This window comes from Gadus morhua, chromosome 5, assembly GCF_902167405.1.
Source record: "Gadus morhua chromosome 5, gadMor3.0, whole genome shotgun sequence".
In the NCBI taxonomy this organism is placed as follows: domain Eukaryota; kingdom Metazoa; phylum Chordata; class Actinopteri; order Gadiformes; family Gadidae; genus Gadus; species Gadus morhua.
The window spans coordinates 16,495,077-16,515,136 of NC_044052.1; the positions used below are offsets into that span (position 1 = coordinate 16,495,077).

At 47.9% G+C, this 20,060-nt stretch overlaps 1 protein-coding gene and 1 long non-coding RNA gene across 2 annotated transcripts in view; one reads left to right on the plus strand and one right to left on the minus strand.

Annotated features, from left to right (window-relative positions):
* Positions 1 to 2,548: 2,548 nt before the first annotated feature.
* Positions 2,549 to 20,060, minus strand: part of luzp1 (leucine zipper protein 1) — a 41,380-nt gene continuing 23,868 nt past the window's right edge. The window contains exons 3-8 of the mRNA XM_030356238.1: positions 14,581 to 14,964; positions 12,005 to 14,222; positions 11,038 to 11,813; positions 10,505 to 10,678; positions 3,204 to 3,490; positions 2,549 to 2,634 (exon numbers count right to left, since the gene is read on the minus strand). Coding sequence (XP_030212098.1) covers positions 3,245 to 3,490; positions 10,505 to 10,678; positions 11,038 to 11,813; positions 12,005 to 14,222; positions 14,581 to 14,712 — 3,546 coding nt within the window. The 5' untranslated portion in view covers positions 14,713 to 14,964 and the 3' untranslated portion in view covers positions 2,549 to 2,634; positions 3,204 to 3,244. The remainder of the gene's footprint in view (positions 2,635 to 3,203; positions 3,491 to 10,504; positions 10,679 to 11,037; positions 11,814 to 12,004; positions 14,223 to 14,580; positions 14,965 to 20,060) is intronic.
* LOC115543732 (uncharacterized) lies at positions 3,543 to 6,466 on the plus strand. Its single transcript, XR_003976752.1, has 2 exons — positions 3,543 to 4,891; positions 5,169 to 6,466. It is a non-coding gene; the product is annotated as an uncharacterized LOC115543732 (long non-coding RNA).

A 20,060-nucleotide genomic window follows, 5' to 3' on the forward strand; every position in this document is an offset into this window, starting at 1 on the left:
ATCGCCGGGTCATGGTTGGTTGGATGGATTGGGTGGATTTCGTATTGATCGATGTGATCAATTGATTGATATGACTACCTCAAACTTTATGGATCAGGTCAAGAAATTATGAAATGTGATAAAACAGGTCTGAACACAAAAGCGTAAAAAATAATAATAATAATCGACGACAGCAGAAATGCAGGATAAAAATCAGGCCTTTCCACTACTCTGGTGCCTCCCACCTATATTCACTATTGCTTTTGCTGTCCCACATAATGAAGTGGAAGTGGATAGCTGCTGATTTAGCCACTGCAAATTCATGCCATCAAGCAATAGTCATTACCAGATGCGTCTCAGAAGAATAATGTGGCCCTCCTTACCATACATGAGTTTCTGGTCAAGAGATGAACGTTTGTTCTGACTTCCTATTTACATTTTTATAAGTCTGAGATAAAAAAAAAAAGAGCAGATAATGTTTTTACTTAAGAGACCAGTTGAACTTTGCTGGATGAATACAAACGTAAGCGCTCACATCTCAATAATATCTTCTACGTCGACCGTAAAATACTTTACACAAGGTTTCATACTACAATTGTTTCCATGGCACCCCCAAACGGTTACAAGGTCTCCAGCCGAATTGTAGCTAGAGAGAAATGAGTCTGTAGCCCACCAAGCAAAAATTAAAGTTGGATTCCGTAACAAAATAATACACCTCTATTAGATATAGATATATATAGATATATACACTTTTTTTTTAAGGAGCAATGTTAAGACGATTCGCACGGCGAACCCAGTCGCATCTCGAGGTGAACTCACAAGGGGGGGGGGGGGTTCCAAGATGGACTCCTCCTGAGGGTGCGATGATGCACGGCTGAACGGGTCCTTTCACAGCACAGACTGGTGTTGTTACGCGGATTAAGGTCAGCCTTTCCAGGCTAGGTTTGCTGCTGGTACACCTGGTTCCAACAGTCACTTCCGGAAAGATTTGTCTGCGTTCTTTTGAATCGTATTGCAGTAAGGAAGCACAGCCCGCAACCGAACGTGAATCAAGCACCATGGGTCGCAAAGTGATTAATGAAGTCCACCCCCTCAGAAGAGAAAATACACACTGCATTCCGCTGAAGAGCAACAGAAGTGTTCCAATTTGAGGAAGGGAAAGGAATGGCCAAACAACAGGAAACAAATTACCGAAAAGTATTCAAAATAGCTTGTTAAAACTAAATGGAGCACGCGTAATGTTAAGATGACGGCCTAATGAAGAATCTGCCTTCTGGTCCTTTACCATGAGGCCAAATGGGCCCTTTTTGTAAAAGGGAGCCAGTGCATTCCCAGACACACTCCTACATACTGCTCCTAATTTAGGAACATACTCCACTTCCGGAACATGCAGACATTCTCCATAAATAGTCCCCGACCATATATGCAGCATTAGGTCATACACATACACACACACACAGGGGTTTACATATGGGTTTAAGATATGCCGCTATGGTAAGACACTGGAAGTAGCATGTGTTTTTACATCTGTTTCTGCCATGCTGTTCATGAATGCATGTGTGCTAGCGTGTTATACTTTAATAACGAAAAAGTGTCATAATATTGCGGTACAAGGTTCTTCCCAGCGTTAACGTGAGTAACTCGCTCCCTGGTGTCTTTGGTCCCATCCGGGGTAAGGAATCTGTTCTTTCAGTAATGAATCCTACGGCTGCACACTGTAGTGGGATTCATGGATTTCTTCCCCTCCAAATAACATGAGCTGCTTGCGACAGACAGACAGACAGACAGACAGACAGACAGACAGACAGACAGACAGACAGACAGACAGACAGACAGACAGACAGGAGGACAGTGGAGAGGGGGGCACATGATGACACTTCCGAAACGCTATAAAAATCCATCAAGGTCACTGGCCGCTGGTTCCCCCCCCCCCCCCCCCCTTTCAAAGTCCCCCTTCTTCCTCTCAACCCCCTCACCATCATCATCATCAGCCCCCCGGGCGCGGCCACAGCCTCTCCTTTGTCAGATCGCAGCAGCAGTTAGCAGTAGCGGCGGCGGCGGCGGTTATACATGTAATACATCCAACAGAGGGAAGCAGGAGACGGACACATAGGCTGGTTGAAGGCTAGGCTAGGCTAGGCTAGGCCCCCGGCCCCCCTCCTCCCTCATTTCAGCCCCACATCACTCCCACGGAAACACACTCCGCACACAGCCACTGACCACACCGTGTGCCGTTACGTCCCCCCACGGGAGTCACAGAGGTTTCCGGAAGGGGAAAGGAAGAGGGTGGTGGTGGTGGTGGTGGTGGTGGTGGTGGGGGTGGTGGTGGGGGTGGGGGGTTAAGTTGGGGAGTGGGCGGGCGAGGGTGATTCTGGTAGAGTACAGGCGTCGATCCGGGGTCAGGGGTCAGCGTCGGCAGTCTCTGGTCCTATGAAGGATCCGACGGCCCTCGCTGCAACTGCTCTGTGGGTTTCAGTTCTATATTCCTTGCAGCAGGAGCAGCAGATGCGGTGAGTGCAGGCCTGTCATGGTGGTGGTGGTGGTGGTGGTGGGGGTGGTGGGGGGGGGGTGGTGGTGGAGGTGGAGGAGGGGGCAGCCAGGAGGGTTTGTTGGGGACCCCCCCGGGGGCCTTCCTGGAGCAGTTGAGATTGAGTGCTGCATGGAAAAAATGAGGAAAGGAACACAAGGACGGTACGGTTTGAAAGTGTCCTCACAAATCTTCGTCATGCATCGCAATGTCGAGGTACAAAAAGGCATTGATGGTTTTTTGGTGGAGATTTATTTAGGAAACGGATTAACCCGGGGGCCAAGTGTGTAGCTAATGGGAACTTCAGCAGAGCATGTGCGTTCTGTCACCACCTTGCTGCACGTACTTAAGCGAGTGTCGACAGGTTATATCTAGAAAAAGGTATGAGGGATTTCACTTAATTACCAAAGAACTCCTTAAAATAACTTTTCTTTGATTAGAGATCTGAGGGGATGTTAGTTTGCTGATGAAGCTGTGCTTAAGAACCCCCCCCCCCCTCCCCCACACACACACACACACACACACACACACACACACACACACACACACACACACACACACACACACACACACACACACACACACACACACACACACACACACACAGTAACATTTTATTTTTTTTGATTCCCAGAATGAGAGACGGAAACAGGAAGGAAGACCGAAAGAGAGCACGACAGAGAGGAAGTCCTCCTACCGAGCCTCCCCGGTGGGAACGTCCGATCCAGCGCCGCTGCTCTAGTGGCGGTCCGCCTGGCGCTCCCGGCCCCAGGGACGGCTCCCCGGCCCGCTCCTCCCCTCCCCCAGGTCCAATGACCCCTGACCCCTGCTGGACCACGGCTCCCTGGGGGAGACCCCCGCCGTCTTGTGGCCCCGGTCGTAGGAGGTGCCCAGGCGGGGGGAATCAGCGCCGGGGGGCGTGGGGCGTCTCCAGGAGGCCGGGCTGTGCCGGGGGTCCGGGACGGGGTCTGGGCGCTCTGCGGGCTGGGGTAGAGAATATAAATGAGGTCTCAGTGGGAGTGTACGTGTGTGTGTGTGTGTGTGTGTGTGTGTTATGGTGTCTGCAGGCCTTCAACACATCTTTCTTTGGCAGAGCTTAGTGACGCAAATTGTACACAGTTGGGCAGTGTGTGATTAATCAAATTTTGATTGCGATTTCGATCTGAACATTTTCTATTTGAACGGTTTCTTAAGGGGGAATTGGAAAGTTCTCAGTTACAAAGTGTTTTTTTTGGAGAGAAATGCTGAAAAAATTGAATCATGTTTTCATCTCAAAAATAATCGTTTGAATAAGCGTGATTTCAATATTAACCAAAATAATTGTGATTATGATTTTTTCCATAATCAAGCAGCCCTAATACACACAATGTTATAACAAAAACCCTGATAATTATTATATCTCATGTGTGTGGAAATTAATGAGGCAAAGGAAAACAGCACATGGTATCAACTCAGGCTGGGGTACGTGTGCTCAGCAGTCTAGAGTAGAGAATATGAATGAGGTCTTGATGATGCACAAGAGGGTTTCACACGATGCCACGCACATTCAGAGACGCCATCTCAGTACTTTTTCCCCCATTGCAAAGAGAATAACAACAAGTGGTTGCTTGGTTCTCCTCAAATGTTTGGTAAAGAAGTACAAGATGGTGCTCTAAAATATATTGTACCAAACGGTATCAGTAATATGGGGCTCACACGTCGCCGAGTCTGAAAGCGAAAAGCATTGTCATAGAAAATGTTTCACATTACTTTTCTGTTGTTTAACATAATTGCAATTTGCCCTGTTAGCACAGGGCTTTGTTTGATCCAGCCGTCTATTATTTGGATATTAGAAACATGCTGTTCATGTGAACTGGTGTGTGACAAAAGAAGATCAATGCCATGTGGATCTTTGCCAGAGGGAAATTTCCCCAACTCCGAAAAAACCCAAACATACCCCAAGCTGAGAGACATATAATTTGGTAGGTCGTCAAAGTTGCAAAACAAAATTCCCCAAGCAACTAGCGTAGGGAGGGAAGGCTACATCAGTGCGTCCCCTCGAATAACCTCAATGACCCCACGAGTGCTCGGGGAAGGGAGAGTTCGATGACGAAGCAGTTCTTAAAAACACACAGAAGCAGCACTCTCCACTCCTGTAATTTCAGCTTCTTAAAACGCACCATAATTAGTGACAGTTGGTGGGTAGGACTTGGCTTCTGATGTCGGCTTAAGAACGCATTCTTGCTAATTGCCTTTAATGGAGCACTGCTGGACGGCCTGACTCGATCTCGCAGGGCAACGGACAGGAAATCCAGTCAGCACGGTTATGGTGCCAAGTGGGTGTGGTCGATTGTGTCCCTTCCTGCTTCAGGGGAGGAAATGGCACGGGAGATTTGTCCTTGTACGGTAAGCTACCACGACTGCGGGCTGTATTTGGTCTGTGGACTTAGGCAGGCAGGACTTTAATGCTGAGGTTGATGCTATAGCGATGCTGAGCTCGGCCAATCCGTTCCTTAGTGTCCGTTTGTGTACCGGCTAGCATATTATTGTTCTAGAACAAGTGGTTTTGAATCTGTGTTGTAATGTTATGTAATGTAATGCAGAGGATTTTTCTCAGGACGTTCAAAGTGATAAATTATGCCTTTAAAACACATTTCATTGGCATTCTTCACTTCTCTTTCAGAGCCTTTCACACGGCCAGGCAGAAATGACTCAATGTCCATCCATCACACACACTACCATTCTCCAGTCACATTGCTCGCAGGTCACTTGTGTGAGTCCCTTGCTGCTCCCATCCACCTCCTAGACACCCCCCGACTGCCATGCCTGCTCCGGCTGTTATTTCACCTTGTTACTTTCTTCCTTGCACTTCCTACTCTGTCAGGGTTACGTCAGGCTAAACAGTAAAAACCAAACCACAACGTCAAGCCCGTAGCTTCACCTTGCTGCCGCCAGAGTTTTTTTTTCTCGACCAGACAGAGAGAAAAAAAAAAGGAAGAAAAAGAGAAGAGGATGTTTTGGGTTCCCGTGCGTCGTCCGGACCGGCTCCGCGGTTCTGGGCCAAACATAAGTTCACAGCCCATTCATGTTGAGCTTGAGGTTTTTTTCCGACAGCAGCGCAGGGAAGGAAACACTACAATGCTGTTCTGTACAACGCCGGGAGGTGAGAAGAGACCGCTACATAAAGCACGTAGCCAGACCTGCCAGCGATATTCACAATGGACTTTGTGTGGCTTTTGGACAATATCCTTCATGCCCCGACATGGTCTGTGATACCGGGGGGGGGTTGGGGGGGGAACCATTACCTTTCAGTTGATATTAAAGTGTGCTTCACTACCCCATAAAGGCTCAATGGAATAACATTAAAAATCTGTTATTCAGCAATCAATCAAAATGATCTGGTATAACAGATACCAGATCATTATTGCATTAGGAACAATAAGCTTTAATTTTATCTTGAGCGGCTTTATGGTTCTCAAAGGAATTGGGTGTTGTTGTCTCCTAAATTACTATTGACTGATAGGGGGCCTTAAGGGGGAACTTGATTTCAGGCTAGCCTGATGTTATTGCTTGCATTCCCTGGGCTGTATTCACCAACTTTTGTAAAAAAAAAAAAAAAAGAACACGTAGTGCAAAGCATATGTAAAAAATATATATATATATAAATGTTAAGAAAGATTGAATATTTTGGACTCTCTGGACTGGATGAATAGCTTGTTTTAAAACACAGGAATTGACAGGGTGTATTGACAGGGACAAAGATCAGTGATGACAGGCCATTCTGAATCAATCAAATCAAATAATACTCACTTGTATATCAAGGATCAATCAAAGCCTGACAATGTCAATCGAGAAGAACGGGTATAATGGTCAGTTTACGTGGCCGATTGCATTTGGCTATATTTCTCTCTCATCAACCCCCTTACTTCGGTTTAATAACGAAAAATCAGTGCTCGCAACCTTTGCCCTGCCATAATCACATTGTTATTTCCACACGCCTCCGTAACCAAAAACAAAGCCTAATAACAGTTACTCTTACTTATGTAAAACGTTGCGATTCAAGCCACTGAAATATATTAAAATCGCAAAACCACCAGATTTCAGAACCGGGTTCCAAGATGAGGTTTGGATGAAGACTTTTTTTTTTTTTAAAGCAACGATTTCTGTAGTGGAACTTTTTTCACTGAAGCGTACTTTGATTATTATGTCTGTTCGATGGAGCGGCTAGTTCCCCAAGTCTCTGAGGTTTGTGGAGGAACAGTATTTTTCAGCTGCACCACAGCGGCGATGTTCCCGGTAATCAAGCCTGGAGACCCCCGGATGTCAGCGAGGGCCAACGACAGATAGACAGAGTGGAAGTGAAGGAGTAGTGAAGTCGGGGCAACAGTTCATCTGCTAACAGATGGTAGAGCTCTTGAAGACTGGAACCTGGGCCGCGGGCCAAGTGATGATTTCGTAAAACCCCCATAGTCTATCGTTATTTAGAAGCACCAGGGGAGAGGGGGTGGTGAAGGATGGACGAGATGGAGGGGGATAGATGGGACAGTGAGGCCCATGTCTGAGAGTGGATCTTCACGTGCTTGAGTTTAGGCTTCTCTGCATCTATTAGGTAAAATATCAGGTATCCATTTAATTACGATGACAACAGTATAACTAGCTGAAATAGGAAAATGAGACAATGATCAAACCTAACAATATGATAAATATAACCATATATAGGTAGTTTTATACTTTATTCACCCCCTTGGGGATAATTCAGGTGTCCAGCAGCTCACAAAGGCAACTATAGATTAGCGACAATACACAATTACTTAATAGAAAAGAAAGCAAGACGGATTCACAGCCTTACAGTCAGTCCTGCATACATGGTGGAACAATACAGTTACTCTCTTGTTGTAAATTGCAATTTACAACAAGGTCAATTCCTTTGGCTGTAGTTCTCAGACTTGGAAACTACAGCTTTTCCAAAACTCCTTGTAAGGGCTTTGAAAGCACGGGGTGTGCACCAAACATTAACATGACCACAGTCCTTTACTTGACCCGTCCAGAACAAAAAATCCCTGCTCTTCCATCAGAGCGGCAATGACAAACTGAATGTTGGCAGGACGGGCCGGGAGAGACCCGGCGAGGGCTAATGAAAGTAAAATGAAAGAAAGACAATCCGAAGGTCGAAGGTCGAAAATCACAAGGTAAAGTTACAGACCCCCAGTGGTTTGAAGGTCAACATTCTGTGGCAATAACGTGAGTGTTTGTGTGCATGCGTAGCTAAAGTGATTGGGGGGGGGGGGGCAGGGATTAAGCCTTGCTTTAGATATGAGGCCCAAGCTCTAGACCAAGGGCCAGTATCCCGGTATCCATCGTTTGATTTGATGCCTGATTGTCATAACCACGTTGATTTCTTGAGTGTGCCGAATGTTGCAACCTCATTAAATGTCACTAAATAGCATAGAGCATTCACATTTAGCAGACGCTTTTATCCAAAGCGACTTACAATAAGTACATTTGTCATAAGAAAGTGAACAAATATATCGCTGTCGGAACAGTAAGGGTGTTCTTAGAACCAAGTGCAAAGCACTAACAATCGCTAGGTTAACCCATTCCCTGTACACAGCGATAGCTAGGATAAGAAGCTACATCACTAGGTACTATAACTAAACACAGCATACAATAAGTGCCTACATTAAGTGCCAGGACGTACAACATACAGCAAGTAGGAGGAGGGGTGGGACAGGGGGGCTATGCAGAGCCTAGGTGAACTCTGAAAAGGTGAGACCATCAGTGATGTAGGACAGGGGGGGGGTGGGGGAGTACCAGAGCCAGTCAGCTAGTGGCTGACCATGCAGCCCTACATGGCTTTGTTGTAGAAAACAGCTGATCCCAATAACGCCGCCTCTTGCCTACACATTGTGATCTCTCTGTGCCTTTAAATGACTATATCACAACAGGCGCTGCTTTGAAAAAAAATGCCAGGACACCGCAAGCATGACCGCGCACAGGGAAAGAAACAACAGGGCAGAGCTTTGGTTTGGGTTATGAGTGTGGCTAGTGGCTGGGTGAAAGGAGGACATTTTGTGTTTTTGTTCTAAATTGTACCAATTAATGTTTTACCTCAAGAAGTCTTCTCACAAGACTACAGAGACGGATGTCTGGGGCCGACGAAATATCAACCCAACACTAGAAAGAACAGGCTGTGTACATACCGGTCATAGTCTGCCTCACCTTCAATGTCTAATCAGGCATTGCATAGCAACTGCAATTATTATATAATGAAAATAATCATTGTCATATCCCTTGGCCCTGAAATCTTCTTCTTGTAGTCTTTGGAGAAGGTCTCTAATGTCAATCCCTAACCACACATTTAATGTGATGAACATGAGATAAAAACATATGAAACAATCTTTCCAGTCAATGCTGAGTACGACAGAGTCCATGCTTATATATGCTTATATTATATTCTACTGATCCAAACAATTTAGCCACGGTCCACCATGAATAAGCCGCCCACTGGGCTAATGTGCCTTTGTTTGACAAACTTAATACTAGGAGACATCGAAGATAGTGGTGTTGCCAATTCCCAACTCATGTCTTTCTTAACCTCTTTCCCCCCACGGGAAAAATACAAACTCAATTGAATAAAAGAAACACATACATAACACCAAGTTGAAAAAAAAAAAATGCAACGAAGCCGAAGTTAGATGGAGCACAATGTCCATCTGAGTGTGTGTGTGTGTGTGTGTGTGTGTGTGTGTGTGTGTGTGTGTGTGTGTGTGTGTGTGTGTGTGTGTGTGTGTGTGTGTGTGTGTGTGTGTGTGTGTGTGTGTGTGTGTGTGTGTGTGTGTGTGTGTGGAAAAGCAACGCAGCCTGGCTCTGGACCTAGACGACTAATGGGCTGGCATTCTAAAATACAAGAGAGCTATTTTCTTCTCTTTGAGGTTTCCCTAACCTTTTCTCCCTGTTAAGGTCTTTTTCATTTCCAGCCTCCCACATATTTTCTTCTCTCTCTCTCTCTTTTTTTTTTTTTTTTTTTCCTTCTGAGTCCCACCCTGTCTCTCTCTTTGTGCTTAGCAGGGCAGCGGGAGAGGAACTTACAGAACTGCTGTGCTAAGCTGCAAGTCTCAGGGTCCGGCGAGCAGGGGGAAAGAAACACAAGCTGGGGCCAAGCCCCGGCAAAGTGGACACACCAGTAGCGAAAACACTGTGACTGTGCTCTTTCCAGACTCCACTAATCTTCCCATGCTCAATTGTTGGCAGATTGGGAATGATAATTCCTTCAATTATGGAGATATTTCTGCCTCTTTATTTTTCTTTTTTTTTTCTCTTTCCTGTACTCAAAATGTACAGCTTCCAGCTCCTGATGACTGCTTTGGCTAATTCCTTTTCGAGTGCAGGCCTTTTAAATAACCATTCATCAGTACGTTGCTAAACACTGCTCTTTGTTCTAATGCAGAGCCAGACATGTTCATTAACCCATCACTCAAAGAGGCAGACACTGCGCTGATTACGGAACGATTCTTCCATGGAAGCAGGGATCAGTCTGTTAAGCTTTGGTTTGATTAAAAAAAAACGACGTACTTAACTGCCCAAGCACCACATGGGATAGTCCCAACATAGGAGGAGGTTCATCAATTTGTCAGGAAGTGACTGAATGCTGCGAAGCATATGCTCAGACAGCAGCAAACACTGTATTTAAACATGATGTACCCATGTGCGCATTTAGCAGAAAGGATTTGTGTGAGAACATAGCTAACCTTCAACATCAGACTCATCAGTGTAACCATTTCCCCCTCGCCAGGGCATATAGAGAGACAAGATAAAGCTCAGCTGTCTACTTGACAGAAGTGTTCAATATGACTTTGATCAAGCAAAATCCAATGTTCACTATTTACATGCATTAATGTGATTAAGGCCCAATCCCATTTCTACCCCTTACCCCTTCAAAACAAGGGGGAGGGGTAAGGGGTAGAAATGGGATTGGGCCTAGAGCTCCACAATCCTCCCGCTCAGTTGTTGTCCACTTACCGCGGCTGGTGAGAACGACCGGCCCCATGTCTGGGAGCTGAGGGGCTCGTGAGCGATGGCTCTGCCCAGCCCGGCCACCTCTGAGGAGGGGGACGTGGAGCTCTTGAGCCGGCGGGCGCCAGGATCCTGGACCTCTCTGGTGCCGGGGGCATGGTTAATCTTTCGCATATACAGCTGTGAAATAGTTCAAAAGTGTTGTTACCATAGATTGACTAGTTCAAAATGTGTAGCATTTTCCGCTGTTTTTATACCATTTATGGTGCATTAATAGGGCTGAGCAATTATTCTAATTTTGATCGCGATTTCTGTTTTTTGGGTCAAACAATCTTTTTTTTTTTAGGTGTTGATTATGTTTTATATAAATCGCAGAACAGATAGGTACATACTTGTACATTATTTTCGTTTCATTATTTTCATTTTGTGTAACTTTCCAAAGGGGAAATGTCGAAGTTCTCAGTTACAAAGGTTTTTCTTGGGAGGGAAATGCTGAATAAAGGCGTCGTGTTTTAAAACTCAAATATGCCGTGTCTCACATCAGCGGGTGACGCCTTGGCTCCCTTGAGCGCCGTCCCGCCAGCGCCGGCGCCCATCCTGCCGTTCCCCGTCTCCTCTGCGTCCAGGACGCTGTTGGCCCTGTAGGCCTTGCACGTAGCCACCTCCTCGTCCCAGCCTCCTCCGAAATCACCGTGCCCCAGGGGACTGGTCTTCCCCCGAACGCAGGGGTCAGTGGACGCAGGGCTGGGGCTGACGCCTAGCCGGTTCCTCGAGGTACTCCTCACCGTCACGTGCCTCAGGTCCTGCAGGCTGTCCTCCTGCAGGGGCAGGCCGTACGTCTGGCTCCTCCAGCTGCTGAGCGGGGCGGCGGCGGCGGCGGGGGTTCTGCCCTCGAAGCCCGACTCGGGGTCGTAGCTGAAGTCCGCCGGGGTGGAGGTGGTGGTGCTTGGGCCTTCCGGGGACAGGAGGCTGAAGGCGCTGCGGTTGGAGAGGAGACGGCTCGTGGAGGTGGTGTCCAGCCTGAAGGTGGTGTCTATCCTGGGGGTGTTGTCCAGCCTGGAGGTGGTGTCCAGCCTGGAGGTGGTGTCCAGCCTGGAGGTGGTGTCCAGCCTGGAGGTGGTGTCCAGCCTGGAGGTGGTGTCCAGCCTGGAGGTGGTGTCCAGCCTGGAGGTGTCGTAGAGGCCGGACCTGGATGGGAGCAGGTCTTCTGGGGCGTGGTCGTCGTAGTCCGGGCAGGTGCGTAGCGGGATGTCGCTCTTGGGGATGGAGATTTCGTACGGTATGGAGATGCTGCCGCGGTGCTCCATGCTGGGGCCTGATAGTGATTCAAATAAATAGGATCTTTAATCATGCTTTTAATAATTATATTATTAATTCATAAGAAATCAGTTTTAAGTCCAATTACGGTTTTAAGACTAATTCTTTTTTTTTTGATAATCATTTGCAATACTCACTGTTCAAGGTCCAGAGTTGAATGCACAGTTGAGAGAATGCGTTGTGACGTACCTATGAGGATGTTACTAGTCGAGGTGTGTCGCTCCCTGCCCGACATGGGCTCGCTGGACACGCTACTGCTGCGACTGCTGGTCCTGGAGGAGCCGGGGTCGTTGGGGTAGATGGTGATGCTGCTGGTCATCTTACCGGCGGCGGTGATCGCCACGGGCTTGGTCGAGATCTTGGGTTTGCCGTTGGTGGCCGACGCCTCTGACATCATCACCTCCTTCCGGTCGCTCTCGACGATGGCCGGCTTGATGACGGCCTTGGACCTCAGCGCCTCCCGCGGGCTGCACGTCCGGCGGAGGTCGATGCCCGACGGGGTGGGGTCGGCCTGGGGCCCTCGGCTGTGGAGCTCCTCGTCGAAGGAGCTCCTGGTGGAGGAGCCCTCCGAGGGGGGGTCGCGGACGCCAGAGTACCGGGGGTACCTTGGGGTGGCGGTCCTGGCGCTCCCCGTGGTCACGGTGGACGCCTCGGTCCCCCGGTCGGGATCCGACCGCCTAGATCCGGTGGACTCCGTCTCGGAGGCGGAGGAGGAGTGACCCCCTTCTGACCCCTGGTCGCCGGGCAACAGTGGCGTGACGTGGGACCTGTAAGCGGTGTAGGATCCGTTGGCCTTCGACGCCAAGAGGGGGACAGTGACGGACTCCTTGACCGCGTCCAGGTCCAGATCGGACGCAAAGATAGAGTCCTTGTCCTGAGAGGAGACGCTGTTGGCTTTGCCGTCAGATTGGTTGGACTCGCTGTCGCTGCCGCTGTACACCTTGGACCGCGTCTCCAGTTTGCTCTTCTTGCTCTCTACCTCGGTCTCCTTCTTGGCGCTCTTCCAGTGCTTCTGATCATTCGCCGCTGGGGGGTAGCGGCTTAAGACCGAAGGCTTCTTGCCTTCACCGGAGGACGTGCTTCCGGAGGCGCCGCGTGAAGCCCCTTCTCTTGCCCTCTCAGCCATTGCTCTTCCGGTTTCTCTCAAGCCGTTATCAGAGGGGGTGGTCGTCGGGGTCTTTGGCGTCCTCCTGGTTTTGTGCGCGGGACTGACGGCTCTCCTTCCAGCATTGGTCGAGCTCTCGTCCGGATGGCTCGGCTCTCTGCTCCGCAGACGGGTCTCCCTCCTGTGCTGAGGAGACAGCTCCCGGTTCTTGGCTTTAGGGGAGCCGGGCTCCGAGGGGGCTGCGGCGCTCCTGTACTTGGGCTTCTCGACCCTGAAGCCCCCCTTGACGTTGATCTCCTCGTTCTCAGCCTTGCCGTTCTCGTGGACTTTGGCAGGGGTTTTGGGGCACGGGTTGGGGTTCCTGTTGCCGTGGCTACTGCCATTATTATCCGTGTCCCCGTTAGAGCAGAGCTGCGTCTGGAGCTGTTCCACCTGCTCGCCCAGTTGTCGCGCTCTGGTGCACTCCACCTGGAACCTCTCCTGGAGCTCTCCGTTCTTGGACTCTGAGTTCTTAAGGTCCGCCTCGACGATCTCCAGTTGTTTGAGGCGGTTCTTTAACCTCTCCACCTCCTGGCTCAGCTCTTTCACTTTGTTGTCCTCCTCCCTCTGACCTTCTAGGCCGCTGTTCTTCTCGTTCCGTAGGCCGACGTTGTCCTCCGAGGACTTCAGGTAGTCCAGGCTTCGTTTGCGTTGGTTCAGCCGGCTGTTGAAGAGGCCCCCGGAGAGTTCGTCCTCGATGCACGACTTCCTGAAGTCCCCGAGTCCGGGGTCTCCCGCTTTCCTCTGATGTTCCACTTTTTCCGTCAGCTTCAGAATGGTCTTCTCGTTGTCCCTCTGGCTCTCCAGTAGCCTCTTGCGCTCGCTCACAAAAGTCTGGGTGAAGCCTTTGAGTTTGTCCAACTCGGCAGCCAAGGCCTGCTCCGCCTTGTCCAGCCTGACCTCAGACGCCTCCATCTCCTTCAAACGGGCCTTGAGGGTGTCCAACTCAGACGAGAGCTTCTTGGTGAGGTTCTTCTCCTCGTTGAGGCTGAGACACAGCTGGCTACAGTCTGACTTGCTTTTTCCGAACGCTTCCTCCAGCTTCTCCAGTTCGGCCATCCGCCGCTGCAGACGTTCGATCTCAGCCTTCAGCTGCTGGGTGAGGCTCTCCTCCTCCTCCAGTTTCTCCCGAACTGTGCGGCAGAGGTCCTCGCACTTGCGGACCTCCTCGTCCTTCCCTTGGATCTTCAGGAGCCTCTTTCTCAGAGCCTCTGCATCGTCCAGCAGTGAGGAGTTGCTGCCTTCCGCCTGTATGATCTTGTCCTATGGTAAAGGGGGAGCGATTATTTGATTTTAAATACGTAGCATCATAACTATCCACAAAGGTCTTTATAAACATCAATCTCCATTTCTGGAAGAGGAGATACACATACGCACTTATAGATTTGCACATCGACTGGCCAGAATGCATAGGTGAATGCATAGAATGCATAGGTGTTTGAAAACATTTTAAGAAAAAAATTACATTATCTAAAACAATATCCAGTCAGTTGTTCTCGGGGTGTGGCCCAAACTGGACTGAATTTATATAGAGCTTCTATCCAAAGGCAACCTGCCGGTTACCAGTCAACCCGCTCTACCTCCTGAGCTACCACCGCCCACCAGACATCAAAGAACTAACCTGCAGCTCGACCAGCTCGTCCTCAGACTTCTGCAGCTTGTTGGTGGCCTCCTCCAACTCGTCCAGCCGTCGCCCGAGGCTCTGCAGCTTATGCCGCAGGTGGCGGTTCGTCATGTCCTTGTGCTCAGACATGGTGGGTACGGAGGTGTCGATGCGCGGTCTTGATTTCTGATCAAAGTTATTTGACAAGGTTTTGGAAAGCCAACATTTGTGTTGGAAGTAGCAGCAACAATCCCTGGTGTCCTGGTTAGTACTCCACTCCAGAAGAATGGATGAAGGAAGGGAGATGTTGGTTCTTCACAATGGGGGGCCTTTTTGTCTTATTGTTGTCTTCTTGTAGCGTCAAGGGACAACCGTTGGGTTTTGAGGAGGGGAAACCATCATCTGCAGGAAGAAGAGAAGAACAACCGGTCAGTAAGTCGTGTCAAACTCACTCTAGAGCAGGAGTGAGAACGAGATAGCACGAAAGAATGATGAGGAGAGGAAGAGAGAGAAAGAAAAAGAGACAGAGGAAGAGAGAGAGAGAGAGAGCATTCAACAGATGGTGTCACAGTTATGCTTGATTACCATGACACAAGCAATTAGCGTGGGTTAAGAGATGGCAAGATTGACACAAATACTGTACAAACTTAAAGGAACATACACACTCGCCCTCACTCACTATCTCTCATACAAGGCAAGTAAGAATAAAGTACTGTACAACCGGAAGCAAGTCAACAGCAAATGATGTCACCAAATAAATAAAAATCAACAAGACGATGCGATTGTCATCCCCATTAACTGGGGTCAACTATGTCTCAAACAATGGTCAAGTCAAAATAAAGGCCCTATTCTCCAAAGCATAGGCTCACACTTAGAATCAGATGCATAATTCGGGCTTTAGAGTGAAGGCGAAGCCAGACAGAAGAGAGAAAACATGCAGCATTTAACACAGAGAGACGGCAGTTGGGTTGTTGAACCCAGGACATCTGATGAAGCAGCACCAGGTACCTTCAAAGTATATTGTGCATTCATTTAGCTGTAGCTAAAGCTAGTTCGTAGATAGATTATACAATTTGAGTAGGCTATTCCCTCTGAATAATACCGCTTCCATCATGAATTTATTATATTGCATCTTAATTTCTATTCAATAACAAACCACATTGTTGGTAGTATTTTTTTGATGATGCAGTGAGTCCAAAAGCATGATATGAAGTAGCAATGCATTTAAGATTTCAGGTTAATTGGAATGATTAATTGGAATTAGGTTAATATAATCTTTCAGTAGTTTTGGGAAACCACATAGCACTGCGTGCATGCAAACCTCAACATAATGTCTTCTTCTTTCTATTTTGGTATTCAAATCATTGTGTTTCATCTTCCCTTTCTGTAGGACACACAGAGAGAGGGGGGGGTTGTGCTGTGTGCGCGTGTGTGTGCTCGCGCATACAATTGTGTTGTATGCGCGAGCACACACATTTATATCAACCTATTGACACTAACGGGGCCTGCCCAGACTTGCTGACATCAGCGGATCTCAATGACACGCGGCTCTCTCTCTCTCTCTCTCTCTCTCTCTCTCGATACACACACAAAGCAGCTGTCCCCATGGCAACCACGACATCACAGGGGCCCCCCCGATCACAACACCATTCATCATCAACCAGGTGGAGGGCATGCAATGCTTATTACGATAAACGCTGTAACATTTCCTTTTGGACCGTCCTTATAAACATGGCCACCACAGGTAAGTTAGTGTCCCAACAGCCTCAAAGAGAACATATGCTCGGCAAGAAACCTACATGCTGATACTGTATGTCCACCGCCCGTAGAGGAAACAGCATTTCTGTAGCATGGGAACGGAGATCATTAGGCATTAAAAAAAAAACTGCTTAGCGGTCAGACTGCTAAGCACCTTCACCTCATGCATGATTCAGGTTCTGGATCAATTCCTGGCCCCATGTTTATGTTCCTGATCGACTCCCAATCCCCCCCACTGACCGTTGAGAGGTATTGACCGAAGGGGATGGGGGGCACAACGTCTGCAACCAGCAGCTCTCATGGTCCCATGAGAGAGGGGCAGCCTTTGCACCCTGCAATCGCTCTCTTCTCCACCAACACTTCCATCAGACAATCTCCTCTGAGGGCCTCATTCGCAGTACTCCAGTCATCAGACAGAGACACAATCATGTTTAATTAATTGATGGCTTCAAACTTATCTCTTTCTAAAAGACTGAAAGGAATCTCCATCTGATGACATGTCTTTTTTAGCAGATGCTTTTATCCAAAGCAACTGACGATTTGTCACAAGAAAGTGAAACAATATATCATGATCTTGATCATGAACATGATTTCATATATATCTATATATATATATAGATATATATGAAGTAACATTTTTTGGCCTCTAAAAAAGATCAACAAGGGCTCTTGGATAGAAACTAATTAACTCAATTGGCGCCTTGTTTGTAGAAACTTTTCATCTCACTGGTATACAAGAACATGCTTCAATGTACAGCCCCAACTTGTTATTTTGGGTTACGATGCACCGATCAACCGGCCGCCGATTAAAAAAGCCGGTTTTGTATCCAATCGGCCACAATCGGTGACCTGCCGGTCACTGTCGTAATTTCCGGTTTTCGGCCGATCAAACTCACCCGCATGCGCGGTGCGTAGCAGCTCAAGGCGCCCAGAGCGCGGGAAGAAAAACATGTCGCTGATTTGGACTTATTTCACTGTGTGCCAGGACGACCCAAAACACGCTGTTTGTAATGCTTGCAAGTCAAAAATAAGCCGTGGGGGATCATGCTGCTAGGTACGCGTCCTGCGTCCCTGACGCATTCAAATCTGAAAGGACGCACTAAACTCACTATCCATGCGTCCCGGGGACGCATCTAATTTTCCCCATGAAAAACGATACATTGTGAACATTAAACAACTCGTGTTTAATCACAGTAACTGGCCAAAGAAACCTTCTTGTGAGCAGACCAGACAAGCACTGTTTCAACCCTCTGCGCATCTACTCGGCGCAGACGTGATCCCCTGTTCAAAGTATCGCGACATGCTAATTTAGCCGCTACCAAAACAACTAGCTCGTCACCGCTGATTTCATTTCAACAATTAAAAATACAAACTTCATAGTAAATAAACCCACGTTTCCACTGCTCGATGCTGTGCTCATTCGTGTCGATTATGTTGTAACGTTTAGGGGACGTGCTGTAATGAAATAAATGAAACATAATCCGGTGGTGGTGATGAAAACTACATTGAACGGCAGCCTACATATTGTTATGCCCAAACGGCGCCTGCGCATACATCGCGCTTCCAACGAGATCCCGTTTTTCTCGAGAAACAGGCAGAGAAGAGAGAACGCAAAAATACCACCAAAGAAAAAGATGAAACCTATTGCAGGTCAGCAAACTATTGCAGCTGCATTTTCTGTCCCCACTACCTCTGCACTCCTCCCTGACTCTGATCAGCCTAGAGAGAGTACCTCAACATTGCCTGTACCTACTTCTGCCTCCCCCTCTACTGAGCCTGATGAGCCCACTGCAGAAGAATTGCCTCAACCTTCTACATGTTCCTCCCAAAAAAAGCGAACTTTTCTGAAGCAGTGGCTCACCACATACAAATGGCTGCGCTTTTCAGATGACAATTTCATGTATTGAGTTTAACACTATTAATTTCATTTAAGAAATAGAATAATAATAAAAAAGAAACACATTTTTTAAACTGGGGAGTCGGGAACCATTGAATTTCTCAGGGACCCACCCAACTCGCCACCTGTGGGTCCCGGGGACTCACTACATTGAAAACCTATCAACATATTATATGATTATAATTATTTCTTAGAAAATCGGTATCGGAAAAACCGGTTTTGGCAGGTCAGACCTCCTTAAAAACCGGAAATCGGTATCGGCCAAGAATTTTGCAATCGGTGCATCTCTAGGTTACTTCCAATGAAGCTTCATTCAAATGTCTTTTCATTTGGTGCCGAATCCTCAACTGGCTAACCCGCAATACATTCAAAGACTTGTTGAACACGGACCAAGGCAATAAGCTTTAAGAGGCAATATGGCAATGATTATTTTACATACGAAAACAGCACAATGTGGAATCAAAGCATTTGGCCCCAGAGTTTTAATTATTTTCCACTTTAATGAGGTCTGGTGGTTTGGAAGTGTTGAGAGAGTACATGATGTAAGCAAAATAAAGCAAGACGTCTCAAAGAGAGCAACGAAGAGTCAAAAGACAAATTAAAGTATTTTTTTTTTAAATGGGTGTTGTTGAAAGGGACCACTGCTTAGGACTAAGCTGTCCACATTTAAAGCAGAAACACCTTAGTCAATGAACCGTTTTTGTCTGACATCGGTGGATCCAACTGTGCCTTGTTTAATAAAGAATAGGGTCAACTTCTCTCTCTCACCTCCCATAAAATCGAGTTGTGTCTGCAATCAAAACTATCCAACCTGCCCTGAACTAATCAACGTCCAGAGGACTAACATGCCTCGAAACAATGTCTGTCCGTCCGTCCGTCCATATATCTATGCATGTTGTTGGAATTTACCTAAACTGTTTCTTGGATTCCTGATAGGATCACGACATACTATAGCAACTGGTTTAACTTGTTAACTTCTTAATAACTCTCCAAATGCCACGCAGGTGGGGCCTCATGATGTCCTGGTTGGCAACTTGGCGTCTCGGCTGCTGGTTGGCTACAGCTACGCCCTCGCTCTAGTTTGTTTGCTTTCTTACTATGCCAGATATATTCCATGCGCTCTGGTTCAGTCCCTCCCTCAACCTCTCGATCCCTAGTCACGCCTCTCTCTCTCCCTCCCTCTCTCTCTCTATTTAATTCACTCCCTCGTTCCATTGATCATATCTTTGTCATGCTGTCCCTCTCTCTCCATGGCCTGCGCACGCTCTCCACCTCTCCCCCTCTCCCATCTTTTTCATACTGTCCCTCTCTCTCTCCATGGCCCTTGCTACCTCCCCCACTCTTTCTCTCTCTCTCCATTCTTTGTCATACACGCATGCTCCTAGGGAGCGCCCGGGCGTACTAAAGGGACTCTGGCAAGGGCCGGTGCTTGGCCAAGGCCATCAACATACCTGGTTCCCCTTAGGCCAGAGCCAGGGGCCTCGTGAGCTACCTTCAGATGGCACGCCAGGGCAGGGAGAAGTGGGGTGGTTGCAGGAGGGGAAGGACAAGGAGATCAGGGTGAAGTGTAGTCGGTGTAGGCGAGAGGAGAAGTGCAGGAGGGAGAGGTGGAGGATAAATGGAGTTGGTGGGAGAGGAGAAGAGACGTTGGTTGAGGAGGGATAAGGAAGGAGAGAGAAGGAGACAGGGGGGTTGTGAGAAATCAAGGCGGGCATGATTATTGTAAGTAATGAAAATTAGGTCCGAGAGAAGAAGTGGACCGAAAACAGTGTGACAGAAGACAGAAAGTGGGAAATACGAGAGCCAAGCTTTTTCCCTTTCTCTGCTTTTCTCTTCCATCCCA